Source organism: Astatotilapia calliptera, chromosome 4 (genome assembly GCF_900246225.1).
Source record: "Astatotilapia calliptera chromosome 4, fAstCal1.2, whole genome shotgun sequence".
Lineage (NCBI taxonomy): Eukaryota > Metazoa > Chordata > Actinopteri > Cichliformes > Cichlidae > Astatotilapia > Astatotilapia calliptera.
The window spans coordinates 8,379,567-8,394,280 of record NC_039305.1 but is presented as its reverse complement, the minus strand read 5'-3'; the positions used below and the strand labels follow the sequence as shown (position 1 = coordinate 8,394,280).

Sequence of the window (14,714 nt, the reverse complement as noted above, 5' to 3'; positions counted from 1 at the left end):
TATTTTTTTCTTTGACATATAAAACCACAAATGCTGGGTGTCTCAGACCAACTCAGATAAAATCTTAGTATTCCAGTCTTTCAATTTGTGAAATTGCAGGAAGTCATTTGCCAGTTTATGCTCATTAGCAATTTCCTTTAGCGGTATTAAGAAATTTTGTGGTTTTCTTTTGCATCCTGTTAGTTTTTTGTGGTGGCTTCTGCCACACAAGTTAAATCATTGTCCAGGAATGCCCTGAGGGCTGCTGAGGACCACTCACGGACAATGTGTGAAACCAACAGAGCGGAAAACAACAGGGCCTTCTGCACAGCAGGGTCAGCATGTAAGGATACCTCTGCTCAACATATTTCCTGTGGAGATTATTGTTATGTGCAAAAACTCCTGCTAGGAGACCAAATATTTTAGGGTACATGTCAAAATATGTAAAGAGTAAAAATACTCCTGATATCACAAGATTAAACCCTTTTATTTAGTGATTGGTTCATGGATAATTTTATAAATTTTTGGTGAATACCACCCCCTGCTGTTCATACACCGCTACAAAACAGAAGTCAAAATTAACCAACAGTTAAAACATGATGAAATTGTCTATCTGCAGCAAATTAGACAGCCATTTAGTGCCCTGTTAATTTGACCAACCATCTCAGCCATGGGCAAAAAATGAAAATCAATAAAATTTTAAAAGATAATTTATTAGTACAGTGATCATAAAAAAAACAAAGACATAAAACAGTGCTATGACCCACTTACAAAAAGGGATAAAACACACAGTCCAAGGCCAGGACCAGCGATGCCACAAGTCAGTTACACTTCACATGCCAACAACTTTAACAGGGAACAGCAGTTTTTCTACAAGACCCACCACCCTGTAAGTAGTAGGCTGGCAATCACCCCGACCTCAGCAAACCAACTCTGCCTTTAGGCTAGGGCGTATAGTAGGCCTTGGCCTGCACACAGAGAAAAAATGTACTCAATTGCATCTTAATTGTATAATTCAGACGGCAGCAGACCAGAGTGTGAGTTTAATCAAATACACCTGCCTTAAATGAGCACAACCCAATCATAGCCACTGGCTCACAACAACTGTGACACACAAAACCACTCTCAAACTAGGCCCATTTCCCACAGCAAATATAGACGTGAGGTAATATAAGCAATAGTCCACTATGTTACAGCCCACTGGGAGAGAAGAATAGAAAAATAAAATGTCCATCTGAAGAAGTACCACCACACAGTCAGTTACATGAATATTTAGACAATGACATTTTTTTTGTTTGAGTATTGTAATTGGACACTGGGCTGATGAACAGTTTGATGGCCAGGTGAGGCACATTCCCTCATTATTCAAAGACAAATTAAATGGATAAATGATCTGGAGTTGATTCCAAATATTGGACTTGCATTTGATATCTTTTAACTGGAATGTTCAATATAAGGTTTAGAGAAATGCTGATGCAACAACAACAACAACAACAACAAAAAAGCCAAATAAACCTATCAGAGAGACAGCAAAAAGCAGCAAAAAGCAAACCCCACAGCATGGAAAACTGCGGGCAGATTGACGCACAAATAAGCAGAAACTGCAGGTGGCTGCAGTAAAGGCCTCGCTGAGCATCTCAAAGGAAAAAACGTATTTGGTGATGTCCATGGATTTTAAACTTCAGGTAGTCATTGACTCCAGATCAGTTTCAATCAGTTACGAAAACCAGTCCTTATAGTTAATTCTCCAATTACATTTAAGCCTCTAACAAGGGTGGGGAGGGTATGAAAATGGCTTTAATTCATAACAAGTTAATGCAGTGTTAAAACTCTAAAGATGAAAGACTCTGTGGTTTAAAATCAACTATGGTGAATTGTGTCAGTGTGCAAATCCTCATATGGATCTGACTGTGTACTTACATGTAAGGTCAACTAATAATAGCAACGCCGACAATTCAAAACGGAAGCTTGTAGTGCTTGAGGAAATGTAGTCCACCTCTAGATGGCGCCAGTGTTCTCATTCAGTCAAAAGGATGGCGAAAGGAAGTGGCATCTGTTAGTAGCAATGACTGTAGAAAACACAACAGCAAAGAGGTGTTAACAGCTGAGCATGACTTTCCGAGTTTCTCTAGAAGACGGTTGGGTTATTATTTATTAATTCTTTAAATGCGTTTCCGGGCTTTGGCAAGTCAAAGGAAGATACAAGTAACCCCATACATGCCGCCAATATGCCGAGCTTTGCTGGAAGAGTGAGCTACTACTGCTAGACATGATGACTTTGAATCAGCTGAAGACAGAAGATGTTAAAATCAGGTGATGTAGGTTCGGGTATTTTTCAGTCAAGTCTGTTATTAGAATCCAAAGAAAATGTCTTGGATTTTTCATTTTATGGTGAGCGGATGATATGGCTGACCAGGTCAACTTAAACTTAAAAATACAGCCTAATTCTCTGTATGATAGTCAATAATAATAACAATAATAATAATAATTATAAAAAGATTAAACAAATGTAAGAAAACAAAGTATAGAAAGTTTATGATGGAGTGCCAAGAGAGGAACTGTGGTACTCTACTATATGAGGAAGTCAGGGGTGACAGAGAAGTACTGTAGTTGAGGGTGGTGCGGATCTGCTTAATGACATATTGGTGAGGTGTGCATTTCATGATAAAATAGTTTAAGGGCATGCGACTACATCAGTGGTTGGTTCTTAGCCCCTGCTTGTTTGTAATGCTATATGGATAGATAGGATAACAGATGGGTCTCGTTGGACAGATGACACTGTAATCAGTAGTGAGAGTAGGGAGCAGGTGAAAGACAGCCTGAGATGTTGGACATAGTGGAGGTAGATCAGAATCAGAAGACTTTATTTATCCCCAAGGGGCAATTAACAAACAACAGAGCAGCATAACATTGAAGATAAGGACAATAAGAACAGGCAATAAGAGTGAAATAATAAATACAGAATATACAGTATATACCGTTTTAAAATTAAACTGACTGAAAAGTGAATAAAGTGTTGGTAGTAGAAGAGGGTAGTTTATGTTTCTGGTGTGGGAAATGATCTTATCGGCTGGAGTTAAAAAGCAGAGTGGCTTTGGGGACAAATGTGGCTCTGCTCCTCTCAGTCCTGCAGGAAATGCAGCAGTGGTGTCGCCCAGAGGGGAGCCATTGAAATGCGGGTGAAGAATGTGAGAGATTTTGGCTTCTTGTCTAAGGGCCTGTTGGCTGAAAACCTGTGCCAGAGTTCTGACAGGCAGGCCAATGATTTTAGAGCACACTGATGCAGTGTGCTGCAGTCTGTTCTTGTTCTGAAGGCTGAGGAAGTGAGTTTAAAGAATTTAAAGCAAGTGAGGTGAACAAAGGCAGTTTAAGTCGTTGGAGATGAGTGTCTTGGGTCATTTGTGACAGAAGGATAGCAGCAGGAGTAAAAGGGAAGGTTTTTAAGATGCTAGTGAGACCTACTGTGATGTATGGTTTTGAGATGGTGGCACTGACAAAAAAAAATATAGGAGACTGGAGGTAGCAGAGTTGAATTTACAAAGATTTTGGTTGGGAGTATCCAGAATGCACAAGATTAGAAATGAGTACTTTACAGGAACAACTCAGGTTGAGCAGTTTGGAGACAGAAGATAGTGAGGCAAGGCTGAGATGGTCTGGGCATGTACTGTGGAGGCATCGTAGACATATATTGGGCTATTTATGTTATAAATGGTGCTGCCAGGCAGGAGGAAAAGAGGAATATCATAGAGAATATTCATGGACATAGTGATGGAGCTCGGTGAGCTGATGTGGAGAAGCCTGGAGGGGGCAGCAGAAAGTAGAAGATAAGAAAATAAATAAAGGTTAGGTTCCAGATTTGGGAAACTCTTCTTTTCCCTTAATTTTTACACAAATAGTTGGCATCTACAGAGCACCCCCTGGTGCTCCTCCTTACCATTATTTATATAGCAACTGCTGCAGAATTATGTATTTCTGTAGTGATCTGGAGTTGTAATGAAAGCCAAGGTGTGGATGTGTTTACTGTAGATTCTTCCTTGGTAGCAGCTTCCTTGGTTGAAAAGTGACTTGAGTAGTGTTAAATGCACTTGAGAAAGCAAAGAATGTAAAACAATATCATCTATTGAAATCATAATGTTATATTCTAGGTCTTTTGTTCACTAGGTGATTTAAAAATGCTATATGATGATTCAGCAATAAAGCATAAAATAGAAGCATGAAAATTAGCCATTGAGGAACTTGTGTAAATGAAAAGGATCTAAACTTCATCGGATTAATCCAGTGGGTTTTCCTATCTTACATTCTTTTTCTGACGCTATGCTTCGTGTGAAAAGAAGCCTTTGTTTACTTTTTCATTTTAAATTATGAGGCCAAGGTTTTCTGCTCACCGGCAATGCACCCGTTTCACTTTTTTTAAGCATGTCAAAGATTTTCATCTGTAGATGCAATCGTTTTGACTGTGCTGTGACTATCTCCACTTTTCCTCTTTGTCTGTCTTACGTAAGTCTTAGTCCGAGGAGGTGAGCGGGGCTTCTCCGTGCACAACAAGAGCTGTATGCATCAACTTAACATATACCCATAATATCCAGTCTATGTAATATACAGATCCAATAGTAGGACAGTCAATGAGAAAATGTTTAGAGATGTCTGAAGCCCAAGATCTGGGGTTCTAGGTATCATTTGTACATACAATGACCTCAATTTATTTATTTATTTTAAAAAGGTAAATGGTAAATGGCCTGTATTTATATAGCGCTTTACTAGTCCCTAAGGACCCCAAAGCGCTTTACATATCCAGTCATCCACCCATTCACACACACATTCACACACTGGTGATGGCAAGCTACATTGTAGCCACAGCCACCCTGGGGCGCACTGACAGAGGCGCCCCAGGTCCCTAATAAATTATGTTACTTGCATTGACTTGCATTGGCACGAGCGAAGACACTGTGAGACAAATGCAGCATAATCATTCTGTTTCCTTTTTAATGAGCAGCCCTGTAGCTAGAGAGTTTGTGCCAACTTTCTGTGCGTGTTTTGTCTTTGATGTCACGTCTTATTAAACGCTTTATGTCCGACCTTATTAGATACTATTTCTGTCATACTGTGCAAGGTTGTTCAGCCGTGGTGATTTGTTTCTGTACTGCGACATTCCTTTTCAGTATTGCAGTAGTTGTTAGCTTCACCTGGAGACGTTGCAGACCCTGGGTGAATAACTTAAACTTTCATTCAGTGTGTGTCACTATGTAGAAATTCCCTGGTACCCAGGGAATTACAATAGTAAGGCAGTCAGGTTCTGGGTGTGTTGACTGACTGACTAAAAAGGCGAAAATAGTTTCCAGCAAATGTAGCTTAACAATGTAAATGGGTCTAATCTGTCTTACCTGAACTTTTGTATGTTATTATTAACCTGCTGAGGCAATTTTGTGTTGAATTTCAGTGGTTTCATCCCAACCCAGGCTTTAGAGACAAAACTAGGCCTGGATCGTTATGCTATTTAAAAAAATCTTAATAAAAGCAACAACAACAGTAATAAGAATACGATTTTTTCAGACATTGGGCTTTTAACATGTGTAATAATGTCTTTGTTCTAAAAAATCCCAACAAGGATGTCTGTGTTGGCAGCTTTTTGGTAAACGAGATAGGAATTCTCCCACGGAAACTAAAACAAGCCCCTTGCAGTCCCTTTTTGTGTGATCATTGATGTGGAATTTGGGAAGCTGGGATGGGGGTGGAGTGGAGAGAGATGTTATCACCACTTCAGCAGGTTTCTGTAGAATTCTCTGACTATCAATCCAGCATTTGTAGTGTAGTTAATTCACCTAATTGAAACTGCTACACCAAGATGCACTCGTGTTGATAATTGTTGTTTACTTGTGGCTGAAACCTGTAATAAATAATACAAACTTCATTCAACCTGGCAGAGAGCACTGCTGTTCTCCGTTGAGATGAATGCCTCAAACATGTATGTTTTACCAAGAGCAGTTCTCCTGCACAGACGTCTCCTGGTTACTATATTAGCACGTGGAAGTCAAAGTGACGCTGCTGCCGTTCAAAAAGGCCATCGTTCTTGTGTTGGGATATATTGTACCAGGGGAAGGGGCTCAGATTTGACTGTTGCTACAGTCAGAGGATTTAGAGTCCGCAGGGATGAAGTAAACCTTTGCAATGGTGATGTCACTGGCATCACAAAGTTCAGTTGTAGCATTGATAAGTGAGAAAGCAAACAGAGAAACCGGTGAACAAGACTGCATTCACCAAACAGAACACAAAGCGACCTTTGCCTGGATAAGTAGATAAGTCCCCCTCATTCGCTCCCACTCTCCCGCTTTATATCGTTCCATGTTTAAATGTAGTGTTTACAAGGCATGACAAAAAGGAGTCAGAGTAGTGGGTTTTTGCTGTTACAGTGATTTTGAAAGCATATGAGACGTCCGCCGCGCCTGATATGGCCAAAGTGAAACAACATGATTTGTCATGTAGGTGGAGCTAGATGTAGATAATAGGAGGGTGAGTAAAAGGGACTAGAACGTGCAGTAAAGTGTGAGGACTGAGGGCAGAGCTTCAGTGGTTTAGCACAGGGTGAGAGGGACACACAGAGGCTTGTTAATTTTATGAAAAAGATAGTGAGCAAGCCACAGAGGCCAACACCACAGTGACAGAGAGAGGAAGTTTGATAATCAGTTTGAGGCATGACTTTGTAATTCTTTTTTCATTTGTTGGTTTCCTGAAACAGACATGAATAGTGATGGCAGCAAACAGCGTTTTGTGTCGACCTTTAAAATGCGCATCAAGGCCCCCGGTCCATCACCTGCACCTGAGAACGGGCCAGGAGTTGTCGGCACAAGGACCTCAGTAAAATGTACTGATGCAGGTAAGAGCTGCTTTCAAGAAGAAAACACACAACTGGTGACATTTATGGATGTCAGCGTTTGAACAGGCAAGTCTGAGCACGGCAGTGCTTCTTGATAACAAGTTGGCGACCATCCAGAGCGGACTCCAACATATTCTTTAATATTCACTTGTAAAAACAGATTGTTTGCCTAAACTAATAGCGCTCACGCATGCAACACAAACAGTTTGCTACACTTAAAATTAATATTCAGTTTCATGTTTATTTTGAGTTTAGCCGTCCAGTAGTGTGCTTGTTTATTGACTTGGAAGCCTTTCACTTTCATGTCAGTCCACAGCTGACATCTCATTTCCTATGTCCTCAAAATTTTGTTTTTTTGTTATAACCAGCAAGTCACATGTGCTGTATTTCTCATGGTCATTAGTTTGCTCTTCCATATTTCCATATATTATATGTCGCTGTTGCTTCCATGTCATCGATCTGTTGGGCAAATGGCAACTTTGTACAAAACCTTCAAAGTCAAAATCAAGTCAAAAGTTCAGGAACAGGCATGTCTTTGGCTGCTGTTCAAATCAAAGGTTTTAAAGAGTGTCAAGTGAAATATAGAGTTACTAAAATTAATCTTTCCACTAAACTAACAACACATACCAGCTATTTGATAAAATAGCTGCTATGAGCCACCTCTGAGCGTGTCTGTGTGCAGAAGTGTTGCTCAGAGTTGTTGCAGCATTCAGTTCCTTTTCAGAAACACCAGTGTGCTAACTGAACCATTCAGTACTGTAAACACTGGTTAAAGGTTCATAGAAAAGCACCGTTTTGTTAAATCATAACTAGTATGCTGTATATGGGTTTACAATGGGCAATAATATGTGGTTCTTCTTTCTAGGTTTCTAAGTTACACTGCCTAAGAAACGACCTGGGAGTCTGTAATGACATGAAATTGTGTATTACTACTTTATGCTCCACGTTTCAAGCAGTAATTCACCTTGGGGCAAATTAGGGTCCCTTGCTTAATTTAAACACTTTTTTGTTAAACTGTAACTAGTGTACTGTATATGGGCAAAAATGCAGTTCTAAGGATAGATTACATAATTTAATACAATAAGACTTTGTCACTTTTGTATTAATTGTATTGTAATTCTGTATCTCCTCCAAATCCAGGGTCTAAACATCTGGATCCACCTGTCTTCATACAGCCTCTGGAGGACTGCTGTGTAGATGAAGGGACTGACATTAGGTTACGTGGAGTTCTCAAAGGAAGTCGACCGATCAAAATATCGTGGCTGCACAATGGTGAGAAGAGACAGTTTACAATGCATCTCAGTTTACACTGCATATACTTTTCAGCTGTGGGTGTGGTCAACCAAAGAACGCTAAAGAGCAGATAATTATTCAAAACAAACATGTTTTTGACTTTCCGTTTTTTATGCATTCAATTAAAAATGCCACATAGAGAATCAAGAAGCCAAAAGTAGTGCAAGAGCATGCTGATGGGTTGCTTGTTTACCTCACCTGTTGGCAGGTGAAGTGGCCCGTTTCGGGAAGGCTTCCTTCAATGGCAGGGAGGCCAGTTTTGTTGTGAGGGAGTGCTTACCAGAAGACGCCGGTGCCTACACCTGCTTGGCAGAAAGCAGCGCAGGGAAGACATCTTGCAGTGCTGCTGTGGTTGTAAGAGGTGAGCAACTGGGAACTCATGAAATATTCAGCTAATTGGACAATTTACCTCTTGCAACTTTAAGTCTACAATAAATGGAACGTTCAGTGTGTTCATTACTCAAAACAAAGCCAGAGTTTTATTTCTGATGTAGTCTCTTCTCGTTTTTCTCTTCTGACCAAATTAGACTTTGAAAGTATCTGTGGCGTGCAGAATCGCGCTTTAAAGACTCCCACTTCTCCATCCAAAAGTGTAATGGGAAATGGAACGTTACCGCAGACTCCAAAAGATGAGCTACACAAATTCAAAGGATCTATTTGTATGTCTCCTACAGGCTCTGATAGGCAGAGCCCAGTCTCATCTCCAAAAGGTAAACCAGAATTATTTGATTAGACAGTGCTGGTTAATTTCTAGTCAAAAAACAAATGTAAATTAATTCCCATTTAATGAACTATAGTTAGCACAGATATAATGCAATTTCTTCTTTTCTCTTGCACACTGATCGGTTTCTTAGTATAGAAACAGTACTGATGTGTTTTGATGTACAATTTCTTGGCCTCTGTTTCAGTTTCTTCAGGAAATCCATGTTATGTTTATAAAAGGAAACGCACTTCCAGTCCTTGTGTGATTGGCCGTTAGGCAAAACATATATAACACAATTATGCAGCTCTCCGATACACCCACTGAAATTTCTCTGTACCAAGTATACACCATGTAGGGTAGTGGATAGAGCAAAGTACAGTAAAATAGTGCAAACTGATAGCCATAGATAGAAGAGCCACACCTCTATCCTTCTGGCTAAAACCTACCTGCACCTGATCTGTCTTTGCAGAAGTCGTCCCAAAGAAGCGAGCCAACTCAAGGATAGGTGAGAAAAACGCTCTTTTTTTTTTTTTTCTTTTTTTTTTCCCCACATACTGAGAAATTTACCCACCTCTCCAGCATCCATGTGCTTCTTATTAAGTGCTTGATAACTTCTTCTGTCTGCTGTTATTTTTCTTCTATGAAAAAATGTGACTTATTGTAGAGTTTGTTTGTGCGTAGGCGGATCTGTTGCTGGAGCTGTACTTTCTTCATGTCACCTTTGGTCTCATAATGCTCTCCTTACGCTTTAATGTGCTCTACTGAGTTGACTGAATCAACCTTAGGGTTTAGGCTGCAAAAGCAAATATGTGAAATACTCCCATAATGAGGTCTGGTTGTTTATTTTGAGAGCACAGGACATTTCATCATTTATTCATGGTTTTTATTTTTAGGAATGAAATATTGGCTTGTAATGGCAACAGCTTGTATTCAGAAGGTAAAACTGTGCACATTAAAGCCACTTAAACTTAATATTATCAGATCTACTTTAGTCAAATTCACCATTCTGACGCCACAAGATTTGAATATTGACAGCGAGAGAGATGACATGACTTCAGCTCATATATGGATTTTTTTGTGTGTGTGTGCAGCACAAAGCAGGGCAGATTATAATCCCTGGATACTGTATAATGTATGGCTATAAAAACATTTTCTCTTTACTTCCTTTAAGGGTAAACAGCTGGGAATGTGTATTTTCAAAAAGCTGGTGAAATATTTCAACAAACTTGATTACACAAAGACTTGTTGTCCTTGTGGGCGATAGGTCATCTGTATTGCATTGTGTTTTCACTTGAGGCACAAGGTCCTGCTAAATACCATAATAAGAAGGGTATCAGTTAGCTATTTCTTAGTCTTTATCTCATGCTCACACACATTAGTTTTCAGGCATTCAGCAGATATTTTTAACCCTATTGTGAACTGAGGAAGTGCAGATGCTGCAGTTCACTTTGAGTCACTTTTCTCATTTTTTTTTATTTTATTTGGCAGGCCGATCGTTATGTTTTGAAAACCCACCGCAGCACGTGGAGGTGAAGGTGGGACAAACCGCCAGGCTGACGTGTAGTTTTACTGGAAGCCCTCCTGTAGCATCTTGTTGGATCAGAAACAAAGAACAGGTGCAGCAATAAAAAGGATAAATAGCAAAAACAAGACATCTGCTTCTGCCATCTCAAATGTATTTGACTCCACATTATATCTATTTTTCCTGTTTTTCTGTGCAGATAGTGGACGGCCTAGAGCTAAGGACAGAAAATACTAATCGGAGTAGTACGCTGGTTATAGAAGAGGCTAAACCCCAGCACACAGGTCGCTACACCATTGTAGTAAAAGACCGAAAGAGCTCAGCAGAACACACAATCACCCTTTCTGTTATAGGTGAGTCTATTCTAAAGAGTCAGAACCAAATCAAGTAAAGCAGTTCCTTGGAGACTTATTTTAATCATCCTCCCACCAGAGAGACCACAACCTCCTGCCTCCAGTCCAGTGATCTCCCTTGTCTCCTCATCCAGTCTTGTGCTATCCTGGTCAGGCCCCTGCTATGATGGCGGCAGTGCCATCCTTGGTTATGTCGTTGAAGTAAATAACCAAGGAAGTGCTGAGCCTGAGGTTTGGAGAGAGCTAACAAGCGAGTGTAAGAGTACCTCATACAAAGTTTGTTCTGGGCTTCAGCCACAACAGGAACACTGCTTCAGAGTAAAGGCCTATAACGTAGTAGGACTAAGCGAGCCAGGCCCAGTGTCACCAGTGGTGAGAATGGAGGAAAGAGGTGAGGTGATACTGGGATTTTGACAGCACATTTGTAATAAAGGCAGGTATAATAAGCATTAGATTAAAGCTGTTGTGGCTCTGTGCATACATTCAGACAAGATAAAAGAAGAAGAAGCCCCTCAGATGTATACCACTGTGTCTGTTGACTCTTCCCACAAAGTTACAGAACACTACGATATGCAGGAGAAACTTGGAATGTGAGTATCAGATATGTCAAATCCCAATTTTCCAATAATAATCTTTCCAAGTAGAAACAAGAAGTTTGTCAGAAACTATAATTACAACAAGTTGAGAACGTTTTGACATTTCCAATTCCAAGGAAGTGTGTGAGTGGGAATTCCAGGTTGAAATTCTGCCAAGAAAATAAAAATGCTTTCAAGTAGAGGCATGCATTCCAGCTTGAAAACACCTGTAGTCCTGTTTTATCCATGACAAGGAATGTACGGTGACGTTACCGTATTAGTGATAGGTGAACAAGAATCAGATGGAAATCAGCCATTAACATGAACTACTTATTGTGATAGGCCATGATGGTGTAACCATTAACTATTCATTCCTAATATCCAGAGATAGAAATGACTAAACTTTCTTCATAAGGGGAAAATTTGGGATGGTGTACAAGCTCATCCACAAAGAGACAGGACGTGTGTGCGCTGGGAAGTTCTACAAAGGACGCCGTGCCAAGGAGAGGGAAGCCGCTCGTAAGGAAATAGAGCTGATGAATTACCTCCACCACCCCAAACTGGTTCAGTGTCTGGCAGCATATGATCACAAGTCTGAAATGGTCATGGTGATGGAGTTGTAAGTATCCTTATCAGAGCAAAAGGCAAAGCAAAATTCCTAGTATTTTCTGGTGTGTCACTGCTGTTTTGTTTGTCTGCAGTATTGCAGGTGGCGAACTCTTTGAACGTATTGTGGATGACAACTTTGAGCACACGGAGCCTTCAAGTGTGCACTACATGCAGCAGATCCTGGAGGGGATTGCCTACATGCATCAGCAAAACATTGTCCATCTGGACCTCAAACCTGAAAACATCGTATGTGTTGACACCACAGGCACCTCCATAAAGATCATCGACTTTGGCTTAGCCAGTAGAATAGGTATGTGGAACAATACTCTACTTTTATGCTTGTCTACCTCGTGTGCGTCTTAATACCTACATTATGGGATTTCCATTGAACAGATCAAAACACACCTCTGAAGGTGATGCACGGGACTCCAGAATTTGTGGCCCCGGAAGTGATCAACTATGAGCCTGTGGGTTTGGGGACTGATATGTGGAGCATTGGGGTGATCTGCTACATACTGTGAGTCTAACTGTCTCTTTCTATATTCAAGAGATAGTTTAGTATTTTTCAAACAAGATTTTTGTCTAAAATTCTTTAGCTCATACAATCAAAACTGAAATTTAGAGTTTTAGCCTTATTGTGCCACCTAGTGGGTATAGATTGAAACCACATGTAAAGGATGTATATTCAACACTAATCTTCTCCACTTTTTTTCTGTGGTTTCCAGGCTCAGTGGGGAATCTCCGTTCCAGGGAAACAGTGATGCAGAGACCCTGGCCTTGGTCACAGCTGCTCAGTGGGAGTTTGACGAGGAGAGCTTTGACGAGATAACAGAGGAGGCTAAAAATTTTATAAGCTCCCTGCTCAGCAAAGACCCGAGGTGATTTCATAGATTTACAACTGTAAAGTACCCTACTTTACCTCCTTACTTAACCATCTGTAACTGTAATTGTTGATCAGGCGTAGGATGACCTGTGAACAGGCCCTTGCCCATCCCTGGATGGCAGCATTTAAGTCTAAAGAGCTCACTCTCACCAAGAGTCTGTCCAAAGAGAAGATGAAGAGGTTTTTGGCTAGACAGAAGTGGAAGGTAAGCACCAAATTACTCTTTATTTATTTATTTATTTATTTATTATTTAAAATTTAAAATGTACATTTTGTTCTCATACACATTTGTCTCATAGAAAGCTGGCAAGGCCATGTTAGCACTGAAGAGAATGGCTCTGCTCTCTAAGGCGGAAGGCTCTGCATCTCCTACAACTCCTGGAGGAGGTGAAAATCTTGCATACCTTTACTCATCACATTGCACGCATTTTGGTTTAGTGGGTTTCCCATCTTATTGATATATATCTCCTAGAATCACCCCTGAGCCCAGAGGCAGAGGAAGCGTTGACCTCCCTGGAGCTTAAGCTGCAGGAACCCCCGGTGTTCACAAAGAGGTTGAAAGACCGGACTGTAACTCAGGGATCCAGTGCCCGTCTCTCGTGTCACCTCACAGGTACAAAGCAACTTCTTATCTTGGATTCAAGTCAGACTTACTGTAGCAGGCTTGAAAATTCAATCTTGAACATGTAAAAACATCTTTTCTTTGATAGCGTTTCAAAAGTTGTGTTCTTTTCCCTCCTGATCTCACATTTCTGTTTATCTTGCCAGGTTACCCTGACCCGGAGGTGCTGTGGCTGTGTGGTGATGAGCCTATTGAGGAGTCCCCCACTGTGCAAATAGAGTATGAGGAAGATGGCCAGTGTACGCTGGTTCTAGCCAAAGTTGGCCCAGAGGACGGCAATGTGTATACCTGTAGGGCCACTAATGACCACGGGGAGGCATTTTGCTCAGCCAAATTAACTGTCCAAAAATAGATTCATCATATCATAGTGTGTATGCAGAAATAACAAGTATAAGTAGAATTTTCTTGTTGCCTTGACCAGCTGTGTTGTACATTGTTGTTTGTGGCTTCTGATGAGTCAAATAAATATTGTTACAGAGTTACGTGCATAGATTTATATTTTTATGGCATTCAGATATGGCTTCCACGCTATGTTGAAAATGATGTTTTTACGTAAAACCATGAATCTGTCTGTTATATTGGCTCATTGTGAAGATTCCCCTTCAGCCCTATCAGTTTGTAATTGCGATTTCCATTCTGAAAAGCAGGCGGGTCTGAAAATATCCTGATTAATTTGCATTGTGAACATTCAAATTGCAATTCCAAAGCGTCCCATTAAAAAAAACTTACAATAAATGTTATTTATAGCCTAAGCCTAATTCAATGCTTAGTGCCAAAGAGCTTTATTTTCGTTTCTAAATTAAACCACTCTTGCACAAAATCTCATGTTCTTTTAGTGAAATGCACCTAGATAGGTTTATTTTGACAGGGTCCAACATACTCCTACATAGTACATACACACCTCCTACTGTTGTAAATACTGCATTTCTTCACACACAAACATTAGTAGACCAAATAAACAGATGGAAATATCCCCCGGTAAACACTATCCTTAGTCTCAGCATGCAGTTTGATATCTGAAAACATAAATGACAGTAACAGTTTTTGCTGCTTGTGTGAGTTTCTAGCTCTCTGTTCGACCTCAGGAAATGTGTCCATAACAAATCTATTTTGTCAAAATCTTTTTGTCTCTGTCTGCTGGTTGAATTTCAAACAATACCATCAGGACCTTCAGCCCGACACTTCGGTAAAGCCGTCCACCTGCTTTACTAAAATATAGAGTATTTGTGAATTTAACTCGTGTTTGTCATGGTCATATTTACTTGATACCTTCCTCACAACCCAAATAAACGGATACCAATGTA

The 14,714-nt window shown here is 40.3% G+C and overlaps 2 protein-coding genes across 4 annotated transcripts in view; one reads left to right on the top strand and one right to left on the bottom strand.

Moving 5' to 3' along the window:
* The window catches only part of moto (minamoto), a 19,071-nt gene extending 17,121 nt beyond the window's left edge, over positions 1 to 1,950 (bottom strand). Inside the window, exon 1 of the mRNA XM_026164398.1 lies at positions 1,900 to 1,950. The gene's annotated coding sequence lies outside the window, so the exon portion shown is untranslated. The remainder of the gene's footprint in view (positions 1 to 1,899) is intronic.
* mylk5 (myosin, light chain kinase 5) lies at positions 1,555 to 14,714 on the top strand. 3 transcript variants are annotated; one of them, XM_026164394.1, is made up of 18 exons: positions 1,555 to 1,664; positions 6,713 to 6,850; positions 7,991 to 8,122; positions 8,352 to 8,504; positions 8,671 to 8,853; positions 9,316 to 9,351; positions 10,335 to 10,462; positions 10,568 to 10,721; positions 10,801 to 11,112; positions 11,209 to 11,311; positions 11,712 to 11,915; positions 11,998 to 12,215; positions 12,299 to 12,422; positions 12,631 to 12,783; positions 12,864 to 12,993; positions 13,088 to 13,175; positions 13,261 to 13,401; positions 13,557 to 14,714. In XM_026164394.1, the coding sequence occupies exons 2-18, from the start codon at positions 6,715 to 6,717 to the stop codon at positions 13,760 to 13,762; spliced, it is 2,601 nt and encodes an 866-aa protein (XP_026020179.1). In that variant the 5' UTR covers positions 1,555 to 1,664; positions 6,713 to 6,714; the 3' UTR covers positions 13,763 to 14,714. The 3 variants fall into 3 exon arrangements, with proteins under 3 accessions (XP_026020179.1, XP_026020177.1, XP_026020178.1); XM_026164392.1 differs by lacking the exon at positions 1,555 to 1,664 and adding an exon at positions 1,998 to 2,292; XM_026164393.1 differs by lacking the exon at positions 1,555 to 1,664 and adding an exon at positions 6,503 to 6,558.

Bases quoted from the DNA above. Each gene is read 5' to 3' on its own strand.
- mylk5 (XM_026164392.1), top strand. The intron at 11,916-11,997 runs GTAAGTATCCTT...GTTTGTCTGCAG, and splicing joins ATGGTCATGGTGATGGAGTT to TATTGCAGGTGGCGAACTCT. The intron at 13,176-13,260 runs GTGAAAATCTTG...TATATCTCCTAG, and splicing joins TCCTACAACTCCTGGAGGAG to AATCACCCCTGAGCCCAGAG.